Genomic DNA, 25,316 nt, shown 5'->3' with positions numbered 1-25,316 from the left:
ATAGTTTATATATTATCCAGTAATACTTGAAAAAATATCGAACATAAGCAGATATTGGATAGATAGATATATCTGAGAATTGTATAGTAAATGTATATTTTGCTGTTTACCTCACAGAATGTGGATATAGTCATAGATGTGACTGTTTTGTGTAACTATTTCCATTGGATATGTAAATACAGTAACTGTAGGCACAAATTACCATAATCGGCCATTTTATGTGCAACTATCTGATTTTCATACTTAATTGTGGTAATTGTACTCAAAATGAGGCTGCAATTGCCCATTCATCTGTGTAGTTCTGTCCCTGATTTTTGAAAACCTAAAAATAAGTTCTCATAAACTATGCTCATGATTTGTGGATATACCACTATATGTAAAAAAATAGCTTTGTCCAGTCCTGTGTAAAGGACACTTTAGAAGTCACTAGAGCACAAAAAGCACATCACAGATAGTTGATAGATCATTGCAGCCATGTAGCATTGTGACAGTATATACTTTAAACTTAATTTGTGCTGTATGTACTATAATAAAGACCACATGGTAGTCTGAATAATGCACAATGATTCAAATACTTCTTATCCATCAAGCCATGTCTGCGGATGGAAACTTCTCACTTTCTACCTTTCTCTTCTCCAGCTTCTGTCTTGCAGTTTAGCAGGAAACACACTCCAATTCGGGTGATCTTGGGTGGTGTTGCAGATACCTGAAGAGTTTATTAATTTATCTGAATGTATTGATCTTCCTCTTACGTGTCCCAGGTTCATCTGAGTCATTTTAAATTACAAGATGAGATGAAAATGACAGCAATGTTATTAAAACCACAAACCTGAGATTTAAGTTCTTGATTATAGAAGTAGAAATAACTGTTATCAGAAAGAAAATAAAAGTTTTCACCCTTTCCAACTTTCTAGGAATTATTGTGCAACATGAATTTTCTTACTTTAGCTAGCTTTTGAGTAAGAGGCCAAAGACTCATTTCTCTGATTCTCTCACCCTTTCTGTCTTTCAAAAGACAATTTTTTTTTTTCGTATTTTCAGTTGTTCATCCTCAGAACTTCATTTGGTTGTTTCCTTGAGAAATACAGCTTGCGGATTCAGATTTATCCCTTCTCTCTTTTTTTTTCTTTTTTTTTTTTTTTAGAATTATATTCCTACCCTTCTCTAGTATATTTCCTGAATTTATATTATTTTTTTATTTCTTTATACGACACATTAGCTTATTGGGTTTCTACTGCTACAATATTTTCAGAACTGTCACAAAATATTCTAAATTATACATCAAAAGAGGCATTCAATGTACCTATTTTTTTAAATTTATAATGTGTGTCCTGTTTATGGCGTCATAGACACTAAATAAGATATAGATGATATAGATGCCATATAGAATTCAGAGAGCTCTATAAATGATTTATTTCTTCTCTGCCTGAAGTTGGTTGTCTGTTTGGGATTGCAAGTATACAGGCAGAACGGAAAGAAAACTATACTGCTAATTCTCAGCTTTTATTTATTATGAAGATTATTAAATAGTGTTTGGGGACAGACTTGGGGGACATTACTTTATGAAGCAAAAACTTATTCAATCCACAGCATACAAAATACTCATATGCCTTAAAATGCACACATACATCTGAGCCCTGAGAAGATGAGCTGCTTATATGGTATCTTAAGTCTTTCCAGTATGTGCAGTTGCTATTTTGCCTACTTCCAAGCTTTGATTGTCATCTTGATAGTAATTTTTATAGGGATATATGAAGCTAGCCTTGTGCCTGATACTTTTTCATTACACAGCTTTCTCTGTAATTTCACTACTCTAATAACAAACTGCTATGATTTAAAACCAGTTACACTGAGATGCGAGACTTAAGTGTCAGAGTATTTTTAAGAGAAGGACTTCACTCTGATTTCAGGAACAGATGAATTAAGGGTTACAGATTTCAGCATATCATGAGCAACAAGGTTTTTTGGGGCATGTTAAAGATGAATTGGGAACAATGTGGACACACAGGGACCTGATCTGCTTAAGAGCCACAAAGCTGAAGTATTAATGTATTATTAGTAAAATTTTAGTGGAGTCATTCTGAAGCCTTTAACATACATTACCATATGTTATATTGCAAACCATGCTGGTGTAGTGATCTAATGGATGCAATATATAGAAGCTGAGCAGTTCTATTGTGTGATTAAACATTAATTTCTGAAGCTTTTGTTTTGTTTTAACAGAACAATGAAAATGAAACAGCACTGCATTGCGCAGCTCAATATGGTCATTCAGAAGTAGTTGCTGTTCTGTTAGAAGAGCTAACAGACCCTACAATAAGGAACAACAAACTAGAAACACCTCTGGATCTGGCAGCGCTTTATGGACGTCTGCGTGTTGTAAAAATGATCATCAAGGCATATCCAAACCTGATGAACTGCAATACAAGAAAACACACTCCTTTGCATCTTGCTGCACGTAATGGCCACAAAGCTGTTGTACAGGTGCTTCTGGAGGCTGGAATGGATGTCAGCTGCCAAGTTAGTGTGTAATTTCTTTCTTCCCTTCTTCCTTTCCTCCTTTCTTCCATTCTTGCCTTAGCTTCCTTACTTTTCTCTATCATTAGAATAGGATTCAAACAAAATAACTTCTTACATTTTTTCTTTAAAAATACCCTTGCATTTACTTTGTTAGAAATCCTGCAAGGTGATACATAATACAGATTTATTTCATATGACCAAAATAATGTGTTCAAAGGGATAACTCAAGAATGATAAGCATCTTCAACTGAGTGTGTATTTTAATGTTGTCTTGAAACAAGCAGATAAACAAATCATATCAACCGCTCCTGTAAGTATGTGTGTATATATATATATATATATTTTTTTTTTTTTTTTACAATATTTGCTTTAACAATACTAAGCTGACTTGCTAAAGCTATGGCCCTTAATGGTGATAGCAATCTGAAACAATGTTTGATTGAGAACTCATTTTGCCAGGGTTATAATATTCTAAATCCAAAGTTGCTAATTAGTAATGTATACATCTAAAAGAAAATTCTATAGCAGTACACTCTTGCAGCTACTGGCTCCAACCTGTTAGTTGTTTGATGCATCTAGTTCTATGCACAGTAAGTGATAATGGTATAAAAGGGGTAAAAGAAACATAGATGGGAACAGATACAAGGTACAGCAGCAGTAAATTTTATGTCCAATTCTTTGTCACTGAAAGTGTCCAAGCCTTTGAACTACCGAGGACCTGATTCTGTTATGTGTGAGGTCTTGCCCACGTCGTATGATTTGTCTTGTTTAATTGGTGGCACTCTATTTGAGCTTAAAGTGTATTTTATCTTTAGATTTAAAGTAGCCTTTTGCTCTCTGGGTATATATAACATGCTTCAAATTAAGGTTGTTTCAGCTTCATATCTATTTTCAGAAAAATCAATCAAACAAACATAATTGCATCTATTTTAGAGTCACACCCAGTAATTCTTTATCAATAGATGATTTAATACATCTTGCGAACTTTGCTTAAATGTTGGCTAAGTTTTATAAATATTTTAAGCTTTAGGTGCATTTAGTCAAACACCTTTGTACACATAATTCCCTTTTATATAGAAAGATTGCGCCTGGATTCCATGCACTTTTATTATTTCTGGATTCTTCTATGTAAGTCATGTTTTTTGCAACTATTGAGGAAAAGAATGTGAAGTGGGAAGGAAAAGATAGATTAAAAAACAAAACAACAAACAAACAAACAAAAACAACACCAAAAAAACCCAAAACACAACACAAAGCAAAACAGAAAATATTAACATAAGACTAAAAATGGATATTCTCGAATGCCTTTGAAATGAAAATATGGTAAAACTGCTTTGCTACTTTCATTAGCTCTGGTATCTTTTGAGATAGCATTGTTACTTGTTTCAAACTATTTATTTCAAACTGAAACACTTTTTTTCCTGTGGTTTTCCTGTTTGTGTATTTGCCTACCATTATGCTTTCAATTTGCTTTTGAAATTCTTTACTACAAAGTGATACACTTGCAAAGGCTGATATTTGTTTCAGCTGTACTTTACTATTATTACATCTTCAGTAATTTAAAAAATTTAATGCTAAAGCAACACATAACAGAGTACATGTTTCTGAATGTATAATTTCTCTTCTATCTATTGCTACCAAATGAATGAGGGAAAATGTTTCTTCTGTGTTTGTCCTACTTGCCATAAGGAAATATCATTTATTTATTTTCTCACCGGTAACAGATTCTCCATCAATATGTTCCTCTTCATTCAGCATCTTAGCATATTAGCAAGTTGGCTCTGTACATATAGTTAACTTATTACTTCTCTAACCTCTGAAAAATTATTTGTTGATGATTACTGGCAGCTTATTAAACTGAGCAGAGCCTGTTCCTTAAAACTGAACTCAGCTGTTTTAATATTAATTAAATTGTTCTGCATCACTGATTGGGAAAGAACAATATATATAAAGTACAATTCCATGTGGTAAATAAGATTGTACACATTCATACACGTTAAATAAATACAGCTTATCAGCAGTAAAGAGCTCTCAGAATGTTGAGAGACAATTACAGAAGTAGCCTATCTCCTATCACTCCATAATTGTAAATATTTATTTGTTTCAATGGGAAGTTTACTTTAGCCATGTTATCTTTCTTTTCTGTACTCCCTGAGCACTTTTAATCATAACAAATATTTGGGCTAATAATAGACAGCATTTAATTTTTTATTGAATTAATCACACATTTAATTCATTTCCCAGGTCTATCCAATATCCTTCAATCTGAAATTATTTACAAGTGGGCAAAACAAATCTGCTTCATCTCTTTACGCTTTGAAGTTTTAATTTAAATTGAAACATATGAAAAATACACAGGTTTTGGTGAGCGCTAGATTTTGGGCCCTCAGTAAAATAAGATACTGCACAGTTCAGTGTGTTTTATGTAAACAGTAATTTTGTGATTGTAACTTGGCCCCTTCTGCTTATCCAACTTTCATCTATCCCCATTTGCCTTCTCTGCTCCAGTAATGATGGCAATTTCCATTGCTTATCACTGTAGTTCTTCTGCAAAGAGCTGTGCCCCTTCCTTTTTGCTGTCACTATGTATGGAGGATATTCTGTGAATGAATTTGCAAAGCTACCATTCTGTCCTTCAGACTATGTGTGAAATCCATATCAAAACTGTAGTAAACTGCCTATGAGTAAGGACTAGACAAGTGACTTAATTACAAGCTCTTGCATATTTACGTGGTTAAAAAAGTCTCAAATTAATAAAACCCTTGAAGCTTTTATATGAGCCTGCAAATTGTACACTGAGTCGATTTGTGTATCCTGGTGTTCCTAGTGACAATGTCCTTCTATCCTTGCTTGCTTTGTGTGTCCAGCTGTGACACTGTACCTGTGTTTGGCTGTAAACTACTTGGGGCAGGGACTGTTCTATTATAAGCTTAGCACAATTCGTTATCTTTATTTGATATATAGAAAACTTATGCCAAGGAATCAATATATAATGCATTGATGCAAACTCAAGCAGACTTTAGGTCACTGTTTTCATGAAAAAATACCAGCATTTTTTGCATTAAGTACCACTGTGGAAGAATTTCCAAATATAATGGAAGAAAAATATGATCCAAGACAATGAAAGCTTCAGGAAGTAAAGCGATGAATATTGTCTATAAATCATAAGATTGCTTGCTGTAGCATAGACAGCAAGAGTATATTAGTGCATAGATACATCATTATAATTGAAAAAGATCTGCCTAAATATTCTAGCACATCTTAAATAATATATAGAAATTATTTGCAACTACATTTTTTAATCCTTCCAGTTTGTGTAACATGCTCTATTGCACCAGGAAAAACAAAACAAAATAACAACAACAAAACCAAACAAACAAAATAAAAAACAAACAAAACGAACAGAAAACCCCAACCAACCAACCAAACCAAAACAAAATCACAAAAAAAAAACCCAACAAAAACCTCAAACCAAACAACATTATTTCTATCTTCAAGCAGTAGTCCAAATGTACCCTTAGAAAGAGATTCATATCTGCTCAGCCAGTCCTCCGAGTTTCTCTTGGTCCTGAGGCTCAGCATTTTCCCTGTGTTAAAATGGAGTTTGGTAACTGAACTCTCTGGGAACAAGGACATTTCTGCCTTCTGGACAGTTTTTGGGTCGAGGGATCTGATTCACTCGTTAGTTATTCACTATTACCATGAAATCCTCCCTAGAGCTTTTAAGATTTACGTCAGCATTCATCTTCGTGAAATCTCATGCAGGATTACACATCTGCATCTCACAAGTGTGCTTTCAATCTCTGTGCTCCCAGACTGATTTTCCTTCAGATTCAGGGTGATATTCCTTGTCTTGCTCAGAAAGTCACATATATAGAGGAGAGATCATTCCAATATTTATGTGGTGTGCCTCTCAAATTCCTCTTTCAGACAGACTGTTTGCAATAAATATCTCATTTCTGGGATATGGTGTTCATTAGTATTGTCTGATAGCTTGGAGTTGTAAAGCAAAGACTGTCCCAGGATTCAGGCAGTGCAGAATGCCTGTAAGCAGCATTTCAGGATCATGTTCAGGTATGGTGGAATATCATAGTAGCATAGACAAAGAAGCAAGAAACTATGAAATGAAAAAACTAGCATTTGGCTTTGAATTTCTCTCCCAACACAATGAGTTACGCATGTAGGCGGGTTAAGTTTCTTCAGTCCCTTTATGCATAGCGGAGCTTTGGTTCATTGTTACAAAACTATCTTCTCTCTGTCAAGCTGTCCCCAGATATATTTGTTTGGCTTAGATATCTACGGGAAATTTCCTGCTCTCCTGTTAATTTTCATTCAATTTCATGTGAGATGCTGTCATCAAGGAAAATATTACTTGCCTTTCCTCCAGTGGGGAATTTTTATCAATATAAAATACTGGTGCCAGTTCTGATGATTATTATACCAGGATCTTTTCCACCCCTTAACTGAGGATTCTGAGAATAGATCCTCTTCCTTGTCCTCAAAGCTGTTGATTCAGCATGCCAGAACATGAATCTCACCCAGTCTCAGATCATGCCACAGCAATGGATTTTAGATAGCTGTTGTCACTAAAGTATATCCTTTTTTTCCCATTAAAAAGGTTCCTTTTTAATATTAATACAGAATGATCTCTACAATTTCAGTAAAGTGCAGCTTGTTCCCGTCTCTGCAGTTCATCCTCAGTAAGACTAAAATTTTGTGCTCTGACCTTGTATAACATTCGAATCTCTTGTGTATTTCATTTCTGGTCTATGCATCACTAATTATTATCCCTGGTAGAATCACAGAATGGTTGAGGTTGGAAGGGAACTCTGGAGGTCCAACCCCCCTGTTCAAGCAAAGTCACCAACAACAGGTTGCCCTTGACTATGTCAGGACAGCTTTTGAATATCTGCAAGGACTGAGGTTCTACAACCTTCCTGGGCAGCCTGCACCAGGACTCAGTCACCTGCACAGCAAAAAAATATTTCCTTATTCAAACAGAACCTCCTGTGTTTCAGGTTTTCCCCATTGCCACTTCTGTCACTGGACACTACCAAGCCTGGCTCGGTCTTCTTTACACCCTCCCTTCACATATTTGTACACATAGATGAGATCCCCTATGAACCTTCTCTTGTCTGGGCTAAATAGTCCCAGCTCTCTCAGCCTTTCCTCAGAGGAGAGATGCTTCCATCTCCTAATCACCTTAGTAACTCTCTCCAGTGGCTCTGTATCTATCTTGTACCACGTAGACCAGAACTGGACAGAGTACTCCAGGTGTGATCTCACCAGTGGTGAATAGAAAGGAAGGTTTCACCTCCCCTAACATGCTGGCAACACTCCTCCTAGTGCAGCCCAGGATACCATTAGCTTATTTGCTGCAAGGACACATGTTCATGTCCAAATACAACAGAATATGTTCAACTGTAGTGAATATGTTCAAATATGAGAGAGACATTCTTCTTTTCTCAAAACAGTGAGTGATCAATTGTGATAGAGCTTCTGTTTTGGTGTTCTTCTCTGGCAGGTTACTGTGCCAAACTTTTCCCCATTGTGGCTTTTGGATTTCACCACCTGTCTTTCCAAAGTCAAATATTTCAGGAGCCAAAGCTATATTTCACATCCCTGCTGACAGGGAACTCTGTGCTAATAGTACCAGGTTCACCCAATAGTCTTGACATTTATTCATGTCAGTAAGTGACGGACCTGGTGGAAATGCCATATCCACACAAATGCCGAAGAAGAAAATAGACTGTGTCAAAGCCTTTTTCAAGATTGCTGATGTCAAGCTGTTTTCAGTAATCAGACCTATTGTTTTCAGTGACTTTTCTGAGAACTGTTTTCATTCCCAGAAATTTCTGAGTTGCACCTTAAGCTCTGTGTATACCTTTGTGTTTGCACTATGTCATCGCAGAGTTAGTCAGTGTTAAAGTCAATTGCAGTTGCTGGAAAGCTCCTGTAGATAATATTGAGTAAAGGATTCTGAAACCATCTCTAAGTAAATCCAAATATTTAGACTTCTTGTTCAGAACAAGTCTGAGAATCTGATTAGTTTCTGAAAATATACAGGCTGGAAATTTTGTTGAGATACGTATTTCATATATATGTTTTCTTACTGACTTCCTTCTCCTCTCCATTATACTGTTAGTATGCCTGATATGCTGGATTTAAATGACACTAGGCATGCTCTACTTTATACAAGCATGTACTAAGTATGAAGAAAGATAGAGTGAGTTTTCTTATTAGGGACGTAACAAAGAGTTTTCAGGCTCAGTTGGTAGGATATGTGTACACATACTGTGTGCCCACATCCCATCTCTGATTACTTCTAACTAGCATGTCATTGCATTGCTGTAACATTGGTGAATTCTGATACAACCAATAAATAATAATGAATCATTATTTTATTACATACTTAATTTTTTTATGTGTCTTTAAAATCTTTCCACCATAGCAAGCATGACAATGGGCCATTTGGATAAAATACAGAAAAAAAACCAAATTCAAGCAGTAAAACCTTTAACATTTGCCCACAAATAAAACCACTCAAAATCTAATTTAGTGTCAAAAAAAAAAAGGAGATGAGACAGAGATTTAGTGAGATCTAATAGTGCTCTAGCTAGTGCTAATGCTATTGTATGGGAAAGTAATCTATTCAGATCTTTCAGTAACAGTTGGTAGTATAAAATATTAAGAAATGTAGCTTTTAAGAGAGGTAGGGTGGGGTTTTTTTCAGTGCTATAAATTTTATTTGAACAAAAGTCCATTCACAAATAATTTTCTGTCACAGAAATCTGCAAAATGAGGTTCACAGGCATCTAAGGTAGAATTCTAATGATCCAAACATAGGCATCTAATGCTGTTGGAGGTGCCCTGGGATATCCAAGACATCTGTATAGGGTGGATATGATGCGGATCAGACGTGAGCATCAGCTGGAGGCCAGGTGGGATATCCTAGGGCATGTCTCACTGTGCAACTCAATTGATCTTCTAGGCTGTGACGTAGTTTCAGATTAAAACACCTAGGTGTAGATATCCATGTGTAAAGTGGCTGATTCTGCTGAGCAGCTATGTTCCACTGACGGTATTGACTAGATTTTCACTGCCTGGAATAGTAGTTTAGAAATTTTGCAGAAACACAGGCTTGTTAATTGGGAGTTGTATTACATTCCTGTTATATTTTCTTCTATAGTTATTAATTTTTATAGTAGAACCAATGGCATTTATGTTCTTATCTTCAATAATAATAAAAAATATAGTAGTATTTGTTCTTGCCTATTCAATGTTTTTTATGTGTAGATAAAATAGAGAGGAAAAATACACTTCTTTTCTAAATATATTCTTTCTAAAGAATTCATCAGTATTTTAATTTGGATTTTAAATGTCATTTTTTTTTTTCTAGACAGAAAAAGGGAGTGCACTACATGAAGCAGCCCTGTTTGGAAAGGTGGAGGTAGTACGCGTTTTGCTTGAAACAGGTAAATCTAATTTACAGGAAACACTAAACAAATATCCTTAATATTCCTAATCTGGTATATGCCTCTTGAAGTTCTGGTTGTACAAATTACTGTTATCTTTCTCAGCCTTTGCAAATCTAATGTACCTCTCCTTAAATCAGTGCTCTTTTAGAATAAGAAATTGCTATACACAGAGAACAACAGGAATGTTTTAACTAAGACTCTGAAATTCTATATATGACTCAGTGTATGCCGCCGTATTCTGAGAATAAATGTATTCTGAGAACAAAATGGCTGCATAAAATTTTGTTATTCACTCTGAAAGACAAGAATATTCTTTGACCTAGAGGCCTGAAGACTCATGTTCACATCTATTTCCTTCACATAGCTATTCTAACAAACAATCCTGCTTGCTTCTTCATTTTTTGGATAAATTTTGAGTGCCTGTGAAGGAAGGGGAAGGCACTGACTCTCTGAGAATTGCATTTGTCCTGAAAGGACAGGGATATAGAGTCCCGACAAACCCACCTACTACATAATAAGAGCTTCAGAACTCCTGGAGGTAAATTACTCGTCTAAACAGCCTTCTGCTCAGATAAATGAAGGAAACAGTGAAAATATCTAGAAATTACTTCTCTGAGATATGTGATCTTCCATTACACTGAGGGATCTCATTGATCTTTATTATCAGTGCTTGTGGGGTTATATACTGCAAAAAAAGGTATGTCCTACTTACAGATCCTCATGTGAATATCAGCTAGTGCATACCTGATCTGAGAACTGTTTTCAGAAAAAATGGTCCTGCCATGATGCTTTCCTGTTTGGATAAATAGGAACAAGGCAGCAAGGTATCTTCACCTGCCCTCAAAAAGGTGAAACCTTTTTATATTAATTCACCATCATACAAACATAGGGAGCCCTTAGACCACAGATAAAGGGTATCTCTTATACATTAGTACACATTATAGCCTCTGCCAGAGTACAGTTGTACAAGGTAGTGGAGTAGAATCTTCACTGTGAACTCCTTTAACCCCAAATCCTCTGCACTTCTGCATCACTCCACACTTTCTGTTCTTTTTATCAAACAATCCCCCACCACTGATAATTATCCCAGCAATATTTTTGCTTTATTTTCAGTGAGTAAACAAGTATATCTTTCTCACAAAACAAATTAGGAAACTGTCCATCAGGTCAGGAAATGACAAGAACTGCAGCCTTTTCTGGTGAGTAGAGAAATGCTTCCAGAATATGAATGCTTCCAGAATATAAATCCTTCTTCCTCTGATTTGCACTATTGAGCAGCCCAGGAAGCATACCATTCTGGTTGTTAGACTCTTTCATGCTGTTACTTTTTATGAAAGTACATCTAAACTAAAAATCAACTTCCATCTTCTACCATAAGGCAAACATTTCCAAAGTAACTCCTAGAAGGCAAACACGGAGAGTTGTGCAGGTACAACAGGTTCTCTGAGACCTATCCAGGATAAACCTCAAGCTTTTTATGGTTCACAGTTTGAGCCAAACAATTACTTTGTCACCCATCTGAACAGTCTGTGAAGAAATGCTCTGGCTGTTCACAGTGCTCTTTTACTACGTATGGGTATTTCAATCTGCTCAGAGCATGAATTTCTAACATGTTGCCATGAAGTACAAAACTTTTAAGGTTAATGGCTTTTTCAATATTGCTCCCTAAACACATACTGATACTATGGACTAGAAACTCTCCAATGAATCAGAACAGTTTGGGGAGAATTAGAACCCAGGAACGTAGGAAAAACATTCAGAGAAGTTCTTCATTTTAGAAAATACGATTTTCAGGATGTCTGTTTCTTAGGAACAGCCTGTTAAAATAATCCCAAGTCCAGTTTAAGAAGCTTACTTTATATCTCTATGTGTTACAGAAACATAAAAATAATCCATGTCAGCATGTGAATTTTAGGCTACTCAAGCTTTAAACAGAAATAGATGCTGTATTTCAACTATAACACAGCTGTTAATCTGCTACAGTTGTAAACCCACTTGCATTCAATTTTCCAGATAATTGAGTCTGATATACCACATTTATAATCTGAAGCACTTGGGTTAAAAATTCCACCAGAGATCATTTTCTTTTTCAGGAATTGATACCAACATAAAGGACAGTTTGGGTAGAACAGTTTTAGATATTCTTAAAGAACATCCATCCCAGCAGTCACTCCAAATTGCAGCTCTACTTCAAGGTAAGTCATATTCAGTTATACATTTGTTAGAAAAGACTCAGAATAGCATGGAGGAATATTAAGATATATAGTAATTTCTAATATTTAAATATTTCATTATACAAAATAGTAGCCTTCTTTTGAAGTAAAAGGAGAAAATTCTTGTTTGCCCAATACACAAAAATAAATAGTTGGATATCTGAATTTGAGAGTAAACCCTTTGTTTTTTTCCAGACAATAGACATTAACATGTTGTGTCACATATAGTTACTCTTTGTACACTCTTCACTACAAAATAATATATTGTAATATTTCACTGCAGTTCCATTAAATTGTGATGCTAAACTAGAATCAAAATGCTTGAATAATTCATAAATAACAACTATGACTGAAATATTATGACAAATTTTCAAAATATTTCATACTTTTTTCTCATTTTCCTTAAAAAAAAAAAAATCAAACAGTAACTCTTGTCATTATGATAGAAATACCATGCCACACCGTGTCTGAAGGAATAACAGACTGGCTTCCAAACTTGTTAACCAGCTTCAGTAAACTTTTCCAGTAGGACAATGGACTGAATATAGAAAGCTCCTATACGTATAATGAAAATTTTGCAGGCTGGAGGAGAGGTATTATCTTGAGAAGTAGATTCATGTTTGTTGTTTTTTAACCCATCAGGCAGCTAAACACCACACACAGCTGTTTGCTCACTCACTGTCCCCCAGTGGGATGGGGAAGAGAATTGGAGCAGAAAAAAAGTAAAACTTGTGGGTTAAGATAAAGACAGTTTAATAGGACAGAAAGGGAAAATAATCATAATAGTAAATATAGAAATATAGAAATCAAGTGATGCACAATACACTTGCTCACTGCCCATTGACTGATACCCAGCCAGTTTTTGAGCAGTGGTCCACTGGCTAATTTTTCCCTTATTTATGTACTAAGCACGATGTCATATGGCATGGAATATCCCTTTGGCCAGTTGGGGTCAGCTCTCCTGGTTGTGTTCCCTCCCAGCTTCTTTTGCATCTCCATCCTCCTTGCCAAAAAGTCCTTGACTTGGTATAAGTATTGCTTAGCAACATCCCAAGCATCAGTGTATTATCAACATTCTTCTCGTATTGAATCCACTATACCAGCTGCTAGGAAGAAAATTAACTCTATCCCAGTTGAAACCAGGGCCATGTTATAGCTGAGCCAAATTAACAGCTTGGCTTGAGGTCTCCCTCTTTCCCTCCTTCCTATTTTCTTTTTCCCTTTCCCCTATTCCTTCCCTTCCTCCTCCCCTACTTCCAGCAACACAGTTCCATTCCATATTCCCTGCTTACAGGAGATTGCAAAGTGATCTGATTCAGTTAATGAACCAGTAATATTTAAAATTTATGGTTTATTATATTACCTATATTTAATAGTAAGTAGCAATTTTTTAAAAATATTATAATTATATAAATATACATTTGTTTATTTTAATGAACTTGCCTCTTGTGTGATTCAAGTCCCAGAGTTAGCTCTGTCCCAGGTAACTGGCAGAAATTCGCATCAAAGAGTGAGAAGGGTGAGGGAAGCTGGACTTCCCCCTGTCAGCATAAGGCAGTTCCTAGCTTGACTCAGACTGTGTGGTGAAACTTCGGCCTTGCTGTCTTCAATGAGCTGCAGTGTGAACACACCACTGTGTAACAGAAAAAAGGGTTAATATCATACTGAAACTTCTTCAGTGCCAGGAAAAGAGTCAGAGCTTCTACCTTCTTAGATATCCAAATCAATCATCCTTCAGATATTAATCTAAGATTCATTATAACGTCCCATCACCAGCTAAAACAATTTTCATTTCAGCATCTCTGCATTGTTCCATTTTCTCCTTACTGTGATAACCCTGCAGTCTTAACCCCATTTATGAACAAAGGTTCCCCAAAGTACCCTTGCTCTATGAAAAATAGAGTGCCCAAACCCCTCTCAAGGGTTTGTCACGTTGATGGATCAGTATCTGCCCTTAGTTCTTACCATAAAAAAACCCCCAGAATATTAATGTCAAGGCTATTTGTTGCTTAGACATGCAATCTTTTTCATGTGTGTGCCTTGAAAATATAAAGAAGACTGCTTAGTATTTTCAGCTCATGTTAGTATGAAACTGTGCTTGTAACGAGTAGCTATTTATTTTTGCTCTGTCTGCCTTGAAGTCAGAAGTGATGTGCAAGGATCAAAAATGTTTACAAAGATGCCATTCTGAGTCTTAAGAAAACCTGAGGAACCCCTTTAGACTTCCTTTGTGGAACCTACTGAGATTCATTGTCATCAGCAAAGGTTTGACTGAAGCTTTAACCATCAATAATAAAGTTTGAACTGTGAGCTGAAGTTGAAAAATAAAATCAGGAGTGGTAAGATTCAGTACTAGCACTACTGATGATACAGTAGACTTACTCTCTTCTAAAAAGCTTGTAGAGTATGCTCTTCACTGAAATGGGGGCATTTATTCTGTTGTAGCTGAAAAATCAGTGGAGCACTGGGATTTTGGCAAAACCACGTGTACTGTAATTGAGCTCGACTTCAACGGGTAATGAATTCCATGCAAAGAAAGGGCAGTTGCTGAGAGAGAGTTAGTGGCTTCCAGATACATTCCTGTTAAAGCTCCTGTCTTCAGAGGATTGTCTAGAGAATCTTTCTTTCATGTAGACTTATAGGAAAAATAAATTAAGTTAATGGTGTCAGACAATTACTGGCCAGATTTTGTAAGTACCTTCCTATTTTTTTTAATTTATGGAGATGCAATGGCATTGTACTGATTCTTTCACCTTCTTGCCAGGTTAGAGTAAGATTTTATCACCTAACATTCTCATTAATTTTTACCATTTCCCCCCTGCATTGTTATGAGTGTTACTGTACAATTTATAGTATTAACATAGCATAATATTTGTTCATGTAACAAGACATTAGCTTTCAAAAAACAAAACAAAGGCTGAAAGATGCATAGAAATAGACCAGCAGAAACAGACAAGAAAGTAATGTGTCTGGTGTTACTGCAGGGCCTGATAGGTAGTGTTCTGTCCTAGGTGCAGAGGGGTTACAGAGTTGTAAGAGAAGTTTTGAAAGAAAATGAGTTAGTTTTGAGGATATTTATGAGAAACTTGTTTGAATGAAAAGACAGTAATTTATGTCTTTAGAAGCAGTTCATGGAGACAGTACTACTAAATCAATTCAGCTGATAATAAAACCTGCAGGACTGGTAGTCTCCTGTGAATGAGGCTTCCAGAATTTAAGAGTTGTGGATATAGGTTTCTATTGGTGCTCCTTTTTGTAAGGAATATTTACAAAATTACTTTTTATAGATTATAGCTTTTAAAAAAATAAAACCATTTGCCAGTGAGGTTTTAGAAATGGTCCTAGTGTTTCTGTAATCTTTACTGTACATCTTTTCTCACTATCCTGAGAAAATGGTCATTGAAGTTTCTGCAAAAATATTCTTTTTGTGTGTTTGCAAACTCTGCCATTTTTTGGAGATTTTGGTGATTAGCTGATAGAAGGAAAATTAACAACAAAATCACTTTAAAGAGCAACATGAAAAAGGCTGAGTAAACTATTCATCACTTAATTTTTTTTTTTAATTTTTTTTTTTACTGCCTGTTAGTTATAGATGGAATTATTAGAAATGCCAGTTCAGGTTTTAAATCTTTGTCTTTCATATATGCCCCATCATTTTCTGTGTCTTACTCAGGTCTGAGTTGCATTGAACTCAATTAAAAATACTTACTACAGTTTAGATTCTTTATATGATAGTGAAGAAATAGATGTTTAGGCATCATGTACTCAACGAGTAGAGAATTAGAATATTGTGCCAAACAAGGCCAGTCTACTGGATACATTTCATGGATCTAGTGAAACAACAGCATTCAGTGCTGAAGCAGTTAACAGTATTGGCACTTAGGGCTTCATAATTAGGCATTGAAGATAAAAGGGATGTTGTCAAGGCTAGTAGGCCTAAAATTAAACCGACCAGCTGTGTTTTAGTTTTAGCACATGTGCACGTGATGCAGGTGCATGCTATACCATCATTCAGCTCTTTCTCCACAGCCGACTATAGTCTCTATTAGAATCTTGCTCTCATAGTACTTCTAGAAGCAGAATTCTTGTTATTATGAAAAAAGGATATAGTAGATAAACTATTGAAAAATGACACAAGCCCTGGGAAGGTACAATAAGCTCTGCTGCATAGACAGTATGGAGGGAGATGTAATGGAAAGCTGTTTCTTCTCTATTCTGCTGAAGCTGCTTAAGAACCTAACACCGTTTATACATGTTACCATATTATTCCTAAATGGAGAATGCATACAAAGCTGCAGAACCAGGACTCCTTTCTTCTCCCTTCTCCTTAAATAGCTTCGGTGTCACTAGCACAGGCTTTCTTTTGTGTATTCTCTCTCTCCTTTTCTTTCTGTGGAAAAGTAGATCTTCCATTCCCTTGAGTGCAGGAGGCCGGCCTCATGGGAAGGATGGAAAAGGTTTCCAGTCAAGGATTTCATTACAACTGTGTGGGATGAAAATAATTGATATGTCAGTCCCACTTTTTTTTTTTTTCAGGGGATTGCTTAGCTCCTTTTATAGGTTATTGTGTAAGAGCTGTAGAGCATAAGCTATGTTTATGAATTAATTTAACTGCTGCTGTTTTGGGGACTGAAACTTTAGCTGCACCCTTACCTTTCTCAAGATCATAGCATTATTTGAGTGCTTGTTTCTGTTGATCTTCTCTGAATACATGCACAAAAGTCTCCTTATGTGCCTGTAACTTAAACATCTACTGATTTAAGGTTTCTCTGGAATTAAGTTAAACTTGAGTAATTCAGAATTATCCTCTGAAATTTAAGAGACTGAAGTCAGCCTAGCTTTTATCACAGTCTGTCACCATAGCACACCTGAAGGCAGCAGTTACCAGTCAGTTTTCTGTAACTGCTGTTGTAAGGGGAAGAGGACCTGGGTTATGAAGCCCCAGGTTTACTCCTTCCCAGGGGAGCAAGTGAGCTATTTTGGGAGGAGCTTTTAGAGAGCTCATGGCTTGATGCAGCTGCAGGATCCTCAGCTGCATTCTAGGTGAGCCCTGGGGAGGGCAGAGGGTGCTCTGAAGATTGTTGCTCTTCAGGAAAACATGGAGTGAAGAAGGAGTAAAGATTCCCCTCCAGGGACATGGGCCTTGGAGGGGAGTGGTTTCTAAACCAGATTTATTCCTCTGATCTAGTTACTTAAAGAGCCTTCCACTAGAAAAGGTGAGTATTCAGATTTTTATTCTAATCAAATTTGGCTTTTTTAGAGTTTAAAAAGCCTTTCAGGTTGATCTAGGGATGAACTTGTTCTAGGGAAGAACTCCGTGCAAATCCACTATGTAGCACAGCTGAAGTAGGTTGTCAAAACAAAAGGGAAAGGAGCTCATACTTGATTTAATTATTTTTTATACATATATAAAATAAGTTATCTGAGACTAGTGTGGCCATTACTCTAAAAGCCAGGGCTTATAAATAAAGCAAAAATCTTGACCCTCTTGCCTTACTAAGGAATTAGGACCTCCAGGAGCTGAAATTAAAGCAAGCTGTGCTCTAGAGCCCAAGGGGAAGTTCAGCAGCAGGTCCAGCTGAGCTGGACCATGTTCTCTTCATGGCTGACCTTCCTGGCTCTGGCCACTCTGCAGAGGGGCAGCTGTCTTTCCCTGCTTATGTGATAATACTTTCCCTTCTGCTTGGCTTTGACTTAACTGGTGCTACAGAAGCTGAGGAGCCTGGAGTTCTAGCTGCTTGAACTCTCCAGTGCTTGTTACCTTCTTGGGTTCATGTTCCCTACTCCTCTTATTTCCACTGCTGTGTGACCACTTTTATGCTATTAGTTTTTGTGTACATGGCCCTATTTCAATTGAGTGGAGCTATGTTAAAATCAGATAAACATATAAAAGAATGCTACTAAGAAGGCAAAATTTTTGAGATTCGTAGTGTTAATCCTCACTGAACTGGAATCTGCTGTTTGAGTCAACAGAAGTAAAATATTCCATTCTTCCCAAAGCATTACAGTGAGGAAACATCTCCAAAGTGTGTATTAACAAATGGTTCCTTTACTGCTTATATGCTAGTCTTAGAAACATGGAACAGGGTGATAGTAAGCATGTGAAGAAAGCATTATGAATCTGACAGGTCATGTCCCAAAAAGCCTTTCCTCTATCATAAGAACAACAGGCTTTTCCCTAAACTCTGTGAGACCACAGCTGGGGAAACTGTTCTGGTCACTAAGTGATATAATTGACTAAGCATGGCTTTGGCTGAATTATCTTGAGCTTTTTGAGGAAAGTGATAGAATCCAGAGCGTCTCTCAAGTACACTATAGTCAGAGCACATGATGGTAACAGTTTCATTTTTTAATAAGTTTGGGCAGGCTTTGAAGGTGAATTTCTAGCCAGTCACAGGTGAATAGAATTTGGTGGCTGATAAAAGCATCCACTGCTTGTGTGTTCTTTGTCTTTGACTCTTAATGTAGATCACCTGGTTTTTGTCTGTTTCTTTGACAATATTATGGATAAGTCTACATTAACCTAGACAATAAGCCTCTCACAACTGAATCCATATCTTTATTTGTTTCGTACATATCATTTGTATCATCATATCATATGAGAGGATTTTCAATAGTATAAAACCAAGTTAGAAGTCTGAATTTTTAAGGCTTACACTCTTACAAGGATGTCACACTGTTGGCCCATTCTAAACCTTTATACCACATCTTATGCAGAGCCTTTTGTAGCGGTTTTCTGGAAGGAACTCTGCAGTTTTTAAAGTATTTATGAGGCTTACACTGAACTTGGGATATTCTTAGAACTAGCCTTCAACAGGTAAGTGCATTAATCTGAAAGTGGGGCCTGATAAAGAATAAAAATAGAGTATTATTTTAAAACCACAGTCTTATGTAACTATTGGACAGCAAGGTTAAACTACTTCACAATCTCCCCTTCATTTCCTTTCCTAATAAAATCTGTATTGATCCAATAATTTTAACGCTCCCACCTGGTAGAACTTCATTTTAGGTTTGCTTTTGGGCAGCTGCACAACTATCAGGCATGAATTCCTTTATCCTTTTATTTTGCTTTGGATCTAGCTTCCTTTTTATTTCTCCTCCATCTTGCATATTAACTTGACAAATAACATAGCTGACAGAGCTGGAAAACATTCCAGACCACTTTGTCGTGCTGCTGATTTTTCTCATGGTCTCATGTAGCTCGTCTTTGCTTCTTCCCTTTCAGCACTGCACAAAAAAAATAGAAGGTGCCCATTTTCCTATGAAGAAATGTATGACATTATCCAGAGGTCCATTGCCAGTGATCAAACTTAATATAGGATATTTTAAAAATCATACATTCTTTTAAAAAAACCCAACAACCTGCAAAGCATTCTGAAACTGCATGTTGTTCTCTGCCATTTCCAATTTCATTTTCTCAGATGTCTGCTTCATCACAGATTGTATTTGGCTTTTGGGGTTTATTGTTTAATCAGGAATAGCAGCAAGCTAAACAAGTGCATTGTAGACTATAGAAATTAAATCAGGAAACTTCATTTCCTAAAAAGTCTTTAGTCCTCCAATGTGATAATGATGTTATTGTAGTTTGCTTTTGTGTGAGTTGCAACATGTAATGTTGTGAATACTATCTGGTGTCAGAAAGAACTTGTTTAAGCAACTTCAGAAAAATCAAGAAAATGATGACGTAGAATAACTGCCTGAACTAAGAACTGGTCATTCTACTAGAAAAATAAAGCATCACTTTTGCATAAATTAATTTATAGTTATTTAAAATTTGTCCCACAGTAACATTCGTAAGTTCTTTGTGTTCCATTGAGCTAGCCTGTGTACAAAAGCACATGAAAACAATGTATATATTTACAAAAAAAAAAAAAAAATTAGTAATGAAACTGAACTTTAGCATGTTCATCATTCCTTATTTTTATGTTTTTATAAACATCATCAGGAAGGTGGGGCAAGGGAAGTTTTAAGGAGGAAAAGCACAAAAATTTTAGAATACTGCTTTTTATTTTTAACTTAACTTTAATATTGCATTCTTTTCTCATGTACTATTTCTGTGCTGCAAGCAGAATATTTGGTTTTGTTAACGGTATGAATATAACTACTTATTGTGAAAATCCTGAATATCTTGACTAAAACCTCTTAACAGGTTTAGAACAAAAGTAGACTCCTTCATCTGTAATACTATAATGGAACGGTGGCGTAGTTCTTTCAAGGAGACAGGAAAAACACAGGAATAGTCGCAACTCATTACTCCTACAATGAGATTTCTGCAACAGTTTCAGCAAATTAAAAAACTGATCATTATAGTAATTTATTATACTTTAAATTATTGCCTTGCAGCAGTGTTTATGAATAATTACAATATAATATGAAAAATGGAAAAGGCTTTAATGAAAAATGAAGTAGCAAATATACTTTTGAATGAAATAAACCCCCTTAATTCAGGAGTTTAAGTGTATGTGTATCTTTAAATTGCAGAATATATGGAAACAGGAAATGCAAGTATTTCAGAGGAACGCCCACTGGAATGCGCAGAACATCAGTCTTGCATTTTATCCCCAGAAGTTCCTCCGTCTCCAAAGGCTAAAAGTAAATACATGTACTCCATGAATACAGAAGCTGTACTGAACTTCTCTTTAAAATTATATTACTAACACTTTCATACAAACATACAAAATGAAAAAGAGACATTAAAAAAGTTATTGAGAAGCTTTTTTCCGCCATGAATTACCTATCTTGACCACATACACTGTAATCTATGTCATATAGGAAAGGAAAGAAGTATATTCCCAGGAAGGATAAGTCACTGATGGATTACAATGTATTAAATTACTTGATCTTAAATCTTTTAAATTTATCTAATCTTACACGTTTAATAATTGAGTAAAACAAAAGGATACTAGATATGTTGAAACACTCTGCAGGCATTGTTCACACCCAAGTTAAAGGTTGAATTTACTTTATCTTTCCCAGTGAGTACCTCTTCCAATTCTGTTACATGTGGATGCCTTTTTCAAAGACCATGTGTGTACTGCTCTTCCATTCATCTTCTAATATATCTTTCATATGCTATTAATATGAATATCACTGTGGAGTGTACATGCTTTCATATGTTCTGATTCACGCTTGACACACCACAGCCACTTAAATAGGGTATTACCCGAGCGTGGTGTCATCCTGCTCTTCCATTAAAATCACTGTCCTGTAGATGCAAACCTCACTTCTCCCTTCTGTAATCACCTGAAGTAAATGTAATTGTCTGCTGGTAAATAACTAAACCTGTCTTATTTGTTTTTGCTGTGTGTGTTGTTTGTTTGTTTGATTGTTTTTAAACACCTTTACAGGGAGAGTTTTCATTCATGTGAAAATGAAGGTTACTGCTGCATGCCACAGTATGGTCTTCATGGTGATAGTAAACAAGTGTTCTAGTTTTGTTCATGTTTCCCACTGGAGTACTTGATAGACATATGATGTATGAAGATAAACAGTTCCTTTGAGATTAGTAGAATCATGAAGTCAACTACACTATGCAATAGAAATGTCTGTCCTGAAATTAAGTAGTAAAGGTTTTAAAGATGTTTTACTTCATAACAGGAAGGTCATGATCTCACGTTCCTGGTTTCCACTTTCAAGGCATAAATACTGTAAAATGTGCTAGCTGCTTTTGCTTGTCTCTTGTGAGGTCTGATTCTAAAGGAAAGAAAATTGTATTAATACTTGGTTGTGCTTCCCATCCATCAGTGTGCCATTCTCTGACAATCTAATTTCAAATAATTTCAATGAAATTGGGAAGAGGGATAGCAGTATCAATTACCTTTCTGTGACTTTCATGAAAATAGGTAGCTAGATAGAGGAGAGAGACCTTAATTAGTACCTGCACTGAAAGAAATAGGCAAAATTTATTTTTCATATATTCATTCTGACAGCAATCAGCCAGACAGCATTCACTTACAGGTCAGTCAGCACCCTTGCAGTTCCAGTTCTGTCACGCTGAATTCATTCTTACTCAGTAAGAAATGTTACTGGTCGTATGTGGGAGAACATGGGATTGGGGCCATTAACATAATTCTGTAGGAAATGGTAGTCCAATTTCTTTTTAGGGCTCCATATCATGATTTTTAGAATAGTTCTTAATATTTTACTTCCAATATTTATTTACTATAATATTAATCTGGAATAATTTCAATTTTCTATTTAAAAAGCAGAATAAATAAACCTGATTATATCTTTGCACAAAACTCCTAAATTAAATGAAGTTACCATTGAGTAAAAGTAACAAGAGCTTTGAATGCAAGATTTCTGTTACTTGGATATTAAAAGACAATTAGATGCTTTTTAATTAACAGCTTCTGTTCTTGGCTCTGAAAATTTCAGTCATAACTGGCCATAGTTTTAACTTTAACAATATTTTGGAATATTTGTTTACCTAGCATAACAAACAGTGACTACAAAATAAAAAGACACAAAAAGAGCTCTAGACCAAGCAGCTATAATATTATCCAGTGCTTCTTTAGCTACATGAATGTACATTTGTTTGTTGTCTATTGAATTATCTCTGTATTTATTAAGTCTAAGGACTGTAGTTTCCAACAATATGACTCCTGTAAAGCTAATCAGGAGAAGAGGTTTCTTATTTACCTCTGGAAAAACTTGGCTTTTACTCACATTTTCATTGCTCTTACTGAAGGTAGCTGCATAGCACATGCAATGGATTATGAGAACCTGACACAGTTGTTTATGATCAGTAGTTTTTTACTCTGTGGAGGTCTTGCTGCTGCCAGTGGACTATTTGCAGAAAAGTTAGCACTCACTGTGATTCTGATACTTATTACTACTACTATTTCTAATAGCATCACTAAGTTAGTATAGGCATGTGAAACCCATTGTCTTACTAATTTGGTAGATTTCTTAACTAAGGATATATGCAAAATTAAGAAGAAAACATGTAACATAATGCAGAATGCACTAAACATGGGTTTCTGATAGGCTGCTATAGGGAGGAATGCTTCAAACTTGCAGGTTTTGCCCAGTATAACCTTCTGCCATTCCATTTAATCCTGGGGAAGCGAGCAAGAATTGTGTATCAAACACAGCTACTTTGACGGACCAGACGTGCATTCTTGGAAATTCATTTCCCACCTACTTACAGTTTATGGAGCTTGTGTAGTGTATTAATTGGTCACACCAACAAATGTGAATCTGATGCGGAGTATGGGACACTGATTTTGTATGTTTGTGGAAACTTTCCTTTCCTGGCTTAATTTTATATTATTGGGTAGTTGCTGTTTCTAGCCAATTTTCAGGACTAGAAAACAGAAAAGAGGTAAGTATAAACTGTAATTCATCCTAATTAAATGGGAGATTTAGGGGAATGCAGAAGTATGTAGATTACCTCTAGTGATTCCCAATCTGGAATGAGAGGCCATTTTTTTGAGGGGAGAATTGTGCATGAAGGTCACTGTTTAGATTATAGGCATGGAAGATAACAGATACTTAATAAAATTTAAAGAATGTGCATTTCATTTAGGCATAAATTACCCCTGGTATTCTAATTATTGACTAATGGTGTGTCTGTTTTTAAAGGTGAAGCTGTGACTGGAGAATTGTCAAAGCTCTTAGATGAAATCAAATTGTGCCAAGAAAAGGAGTACTCTTTTGAAGATCTGTCTCATACAATATCAGACCATTATCTGGACAATTTTAGTAAAGTATCAGAGGAAGAACTTATGACCAGTGGAAGCCAAACCAAGCTTAATGTAGTAAGTAAGATGGGATACAAAGACAATGTATTCAGTGATACCTGCTTTATTTTTGGCACATTCAAGAAAGAAATAGTATGAGAGTGAGAATACAGAAGTCTAACATTGTAATAGAAAAATATAATATTGCATGTGCTCATTACAGATTTAGGATTTATTGTTTCACTTATTTAGAAAAATATTGCTTACCACACCTCAGAATGGCTTTTTATGGCACCACTAATATGACCAAAATTTCAGGTTAGTGGTTCTTTTGAGCGTTGGGAGTGCAAGGAAGGGATTTTTGAGAAATCAGTTGAAATCAGCATGCTCAGTACTATACTGGCGACTAAATGCTTGCAGAATCTGATCAGAAGTGGCCCCCAAAAGAAAAAGCTAAGTGTTTTCAGTTATGATTCTTATCATTTTAGTATTACATAGCTTCCCTAGTAGCCTAATAATATTAAAGACTGAGTCTCTAATACTGAAAATCGTTGTGGTTGTGATACTTCAGTGATTTCCAACTACAGTTGAAAATATGACTTCATTACTACTAATCCTGTGAATAAAGTGCTCTAGGATTCATTTTTTCTTTACAGTGTAACAAGGCTTTTTTTTTTCTTTTTAATTGAATTATCTTCCTCAATAAGTAAAGTAAATGGGATTGCCCAGGGAATAAAGGACAGAACAGAGGGAAAGTGCTAAGTGCTAAATTTCAATTAATGTTGTTCATAAGTTAAGAAAAATTATGCTCTCATATGTGGGGAAAACCATGGCAAGTTGAAGCTTTTATGTTCTAGAGGATTTATTACAATAGATGTAGACGGAATGAGATTTACAAAGATTGTTGGCTGCCTTGAAATGCACTAGATACTTTCGTAAAGCCCGTCTAGATGTTTGAATGATTAGATTTGTAAGCCATATTGAAGTCAGACTGAACAAGGTACTGGTCCTATTTACGCATTATCATACATCTTTCCGGTGTCTCTGTATTTAGGTGCTAACTGCTATTTAAATCTGCTCAGCTGCTGTTTTGCAGAAAAGGTAATCCATATAATTCTGTAAATTCAGACTGAAATTTTTGCAGACTTAAATGAAATACAACATGAATAGGAAGTATTTGGACACTAAATCTGAAATTTATGTGGAGCAGGCAAATAGAGAGGTAAATTAGGCAATACTCTTTTATACTCTTTTTGTGTTTTTGAGAGATTTCATCTATTTGGGTATTGAACTAGGTATGAAAACAAATCTTCAAAAATGGGGACTGTTTAAAGCATGCTGTGGCTCTCTCCTACTAGTGCATCCAGCTTTTCTTTCAAAGCAAACTAGAATCAGGATAATGGGAACACCCTCCCAACATG

At 35.8% G+C, this 25,316-nt stretch overlaps 1 protein-coding gene across 7 annotated transcripts in view; it reads left to right on the top strand.

Moving 5' to 3' along the window:
* ANKS1B (ankyrin repeat and sterile alpha motif domain containing 1B) overlaps nt 1-25,316 on the top strand; it is a 436,612-nt gene that overhangs the window by 59,378 nt on the left and 351,918 nt on the right. For 6 of the 7 annotated variants that reach the window (XM_071800411.1, XM_071800380.1, XM_071800412.1 and 3 more), the window contains exons 4-8: nt 2,224-2,520; nt 9,920-9,995; nt 12,092-12,193; nt 20,693-20,803; nt 23,798-23,973. In XM_071800411.1, coding sequence (XP_071656512.1) covers nt 2,224-2,520; nt 9,920-9,995; nt 12,092-12,193; nt 20,693-20,803; nt 23,798-23,973 — 762 coding nt within the window. The remainder of the gene's footprint in view (nt 1-2,223; nt 2,521-9,919; nt 9,996-12,091; nt 12,194-20,692; nt 20,804-23,797; nt 23,974-25,316) is intronic. The other variant, XM_071800388.1, reaches the window with a different exon arrangement.

This window comes from Patagioenas fasciata, chromosome 1 (genome assembly GCF_037038585.1).
Source record: "Patagioenas fasciata isolate bPatFas1 chromosome 1, bPatFas1.hap1, whole genome shotgun sequence".
Taxonomy (NCBI): Eukaryota; Metazoa; Chordata; class Aves; order Columbiformes; family Columbidae; genus Patagioenas; species Patagioenas fasciata.
The sequence above is the reverse complement of the archived record's forward strand: the minus strand, read 5'-3'. Positions and strand labels throughout refer to the sequence as shown.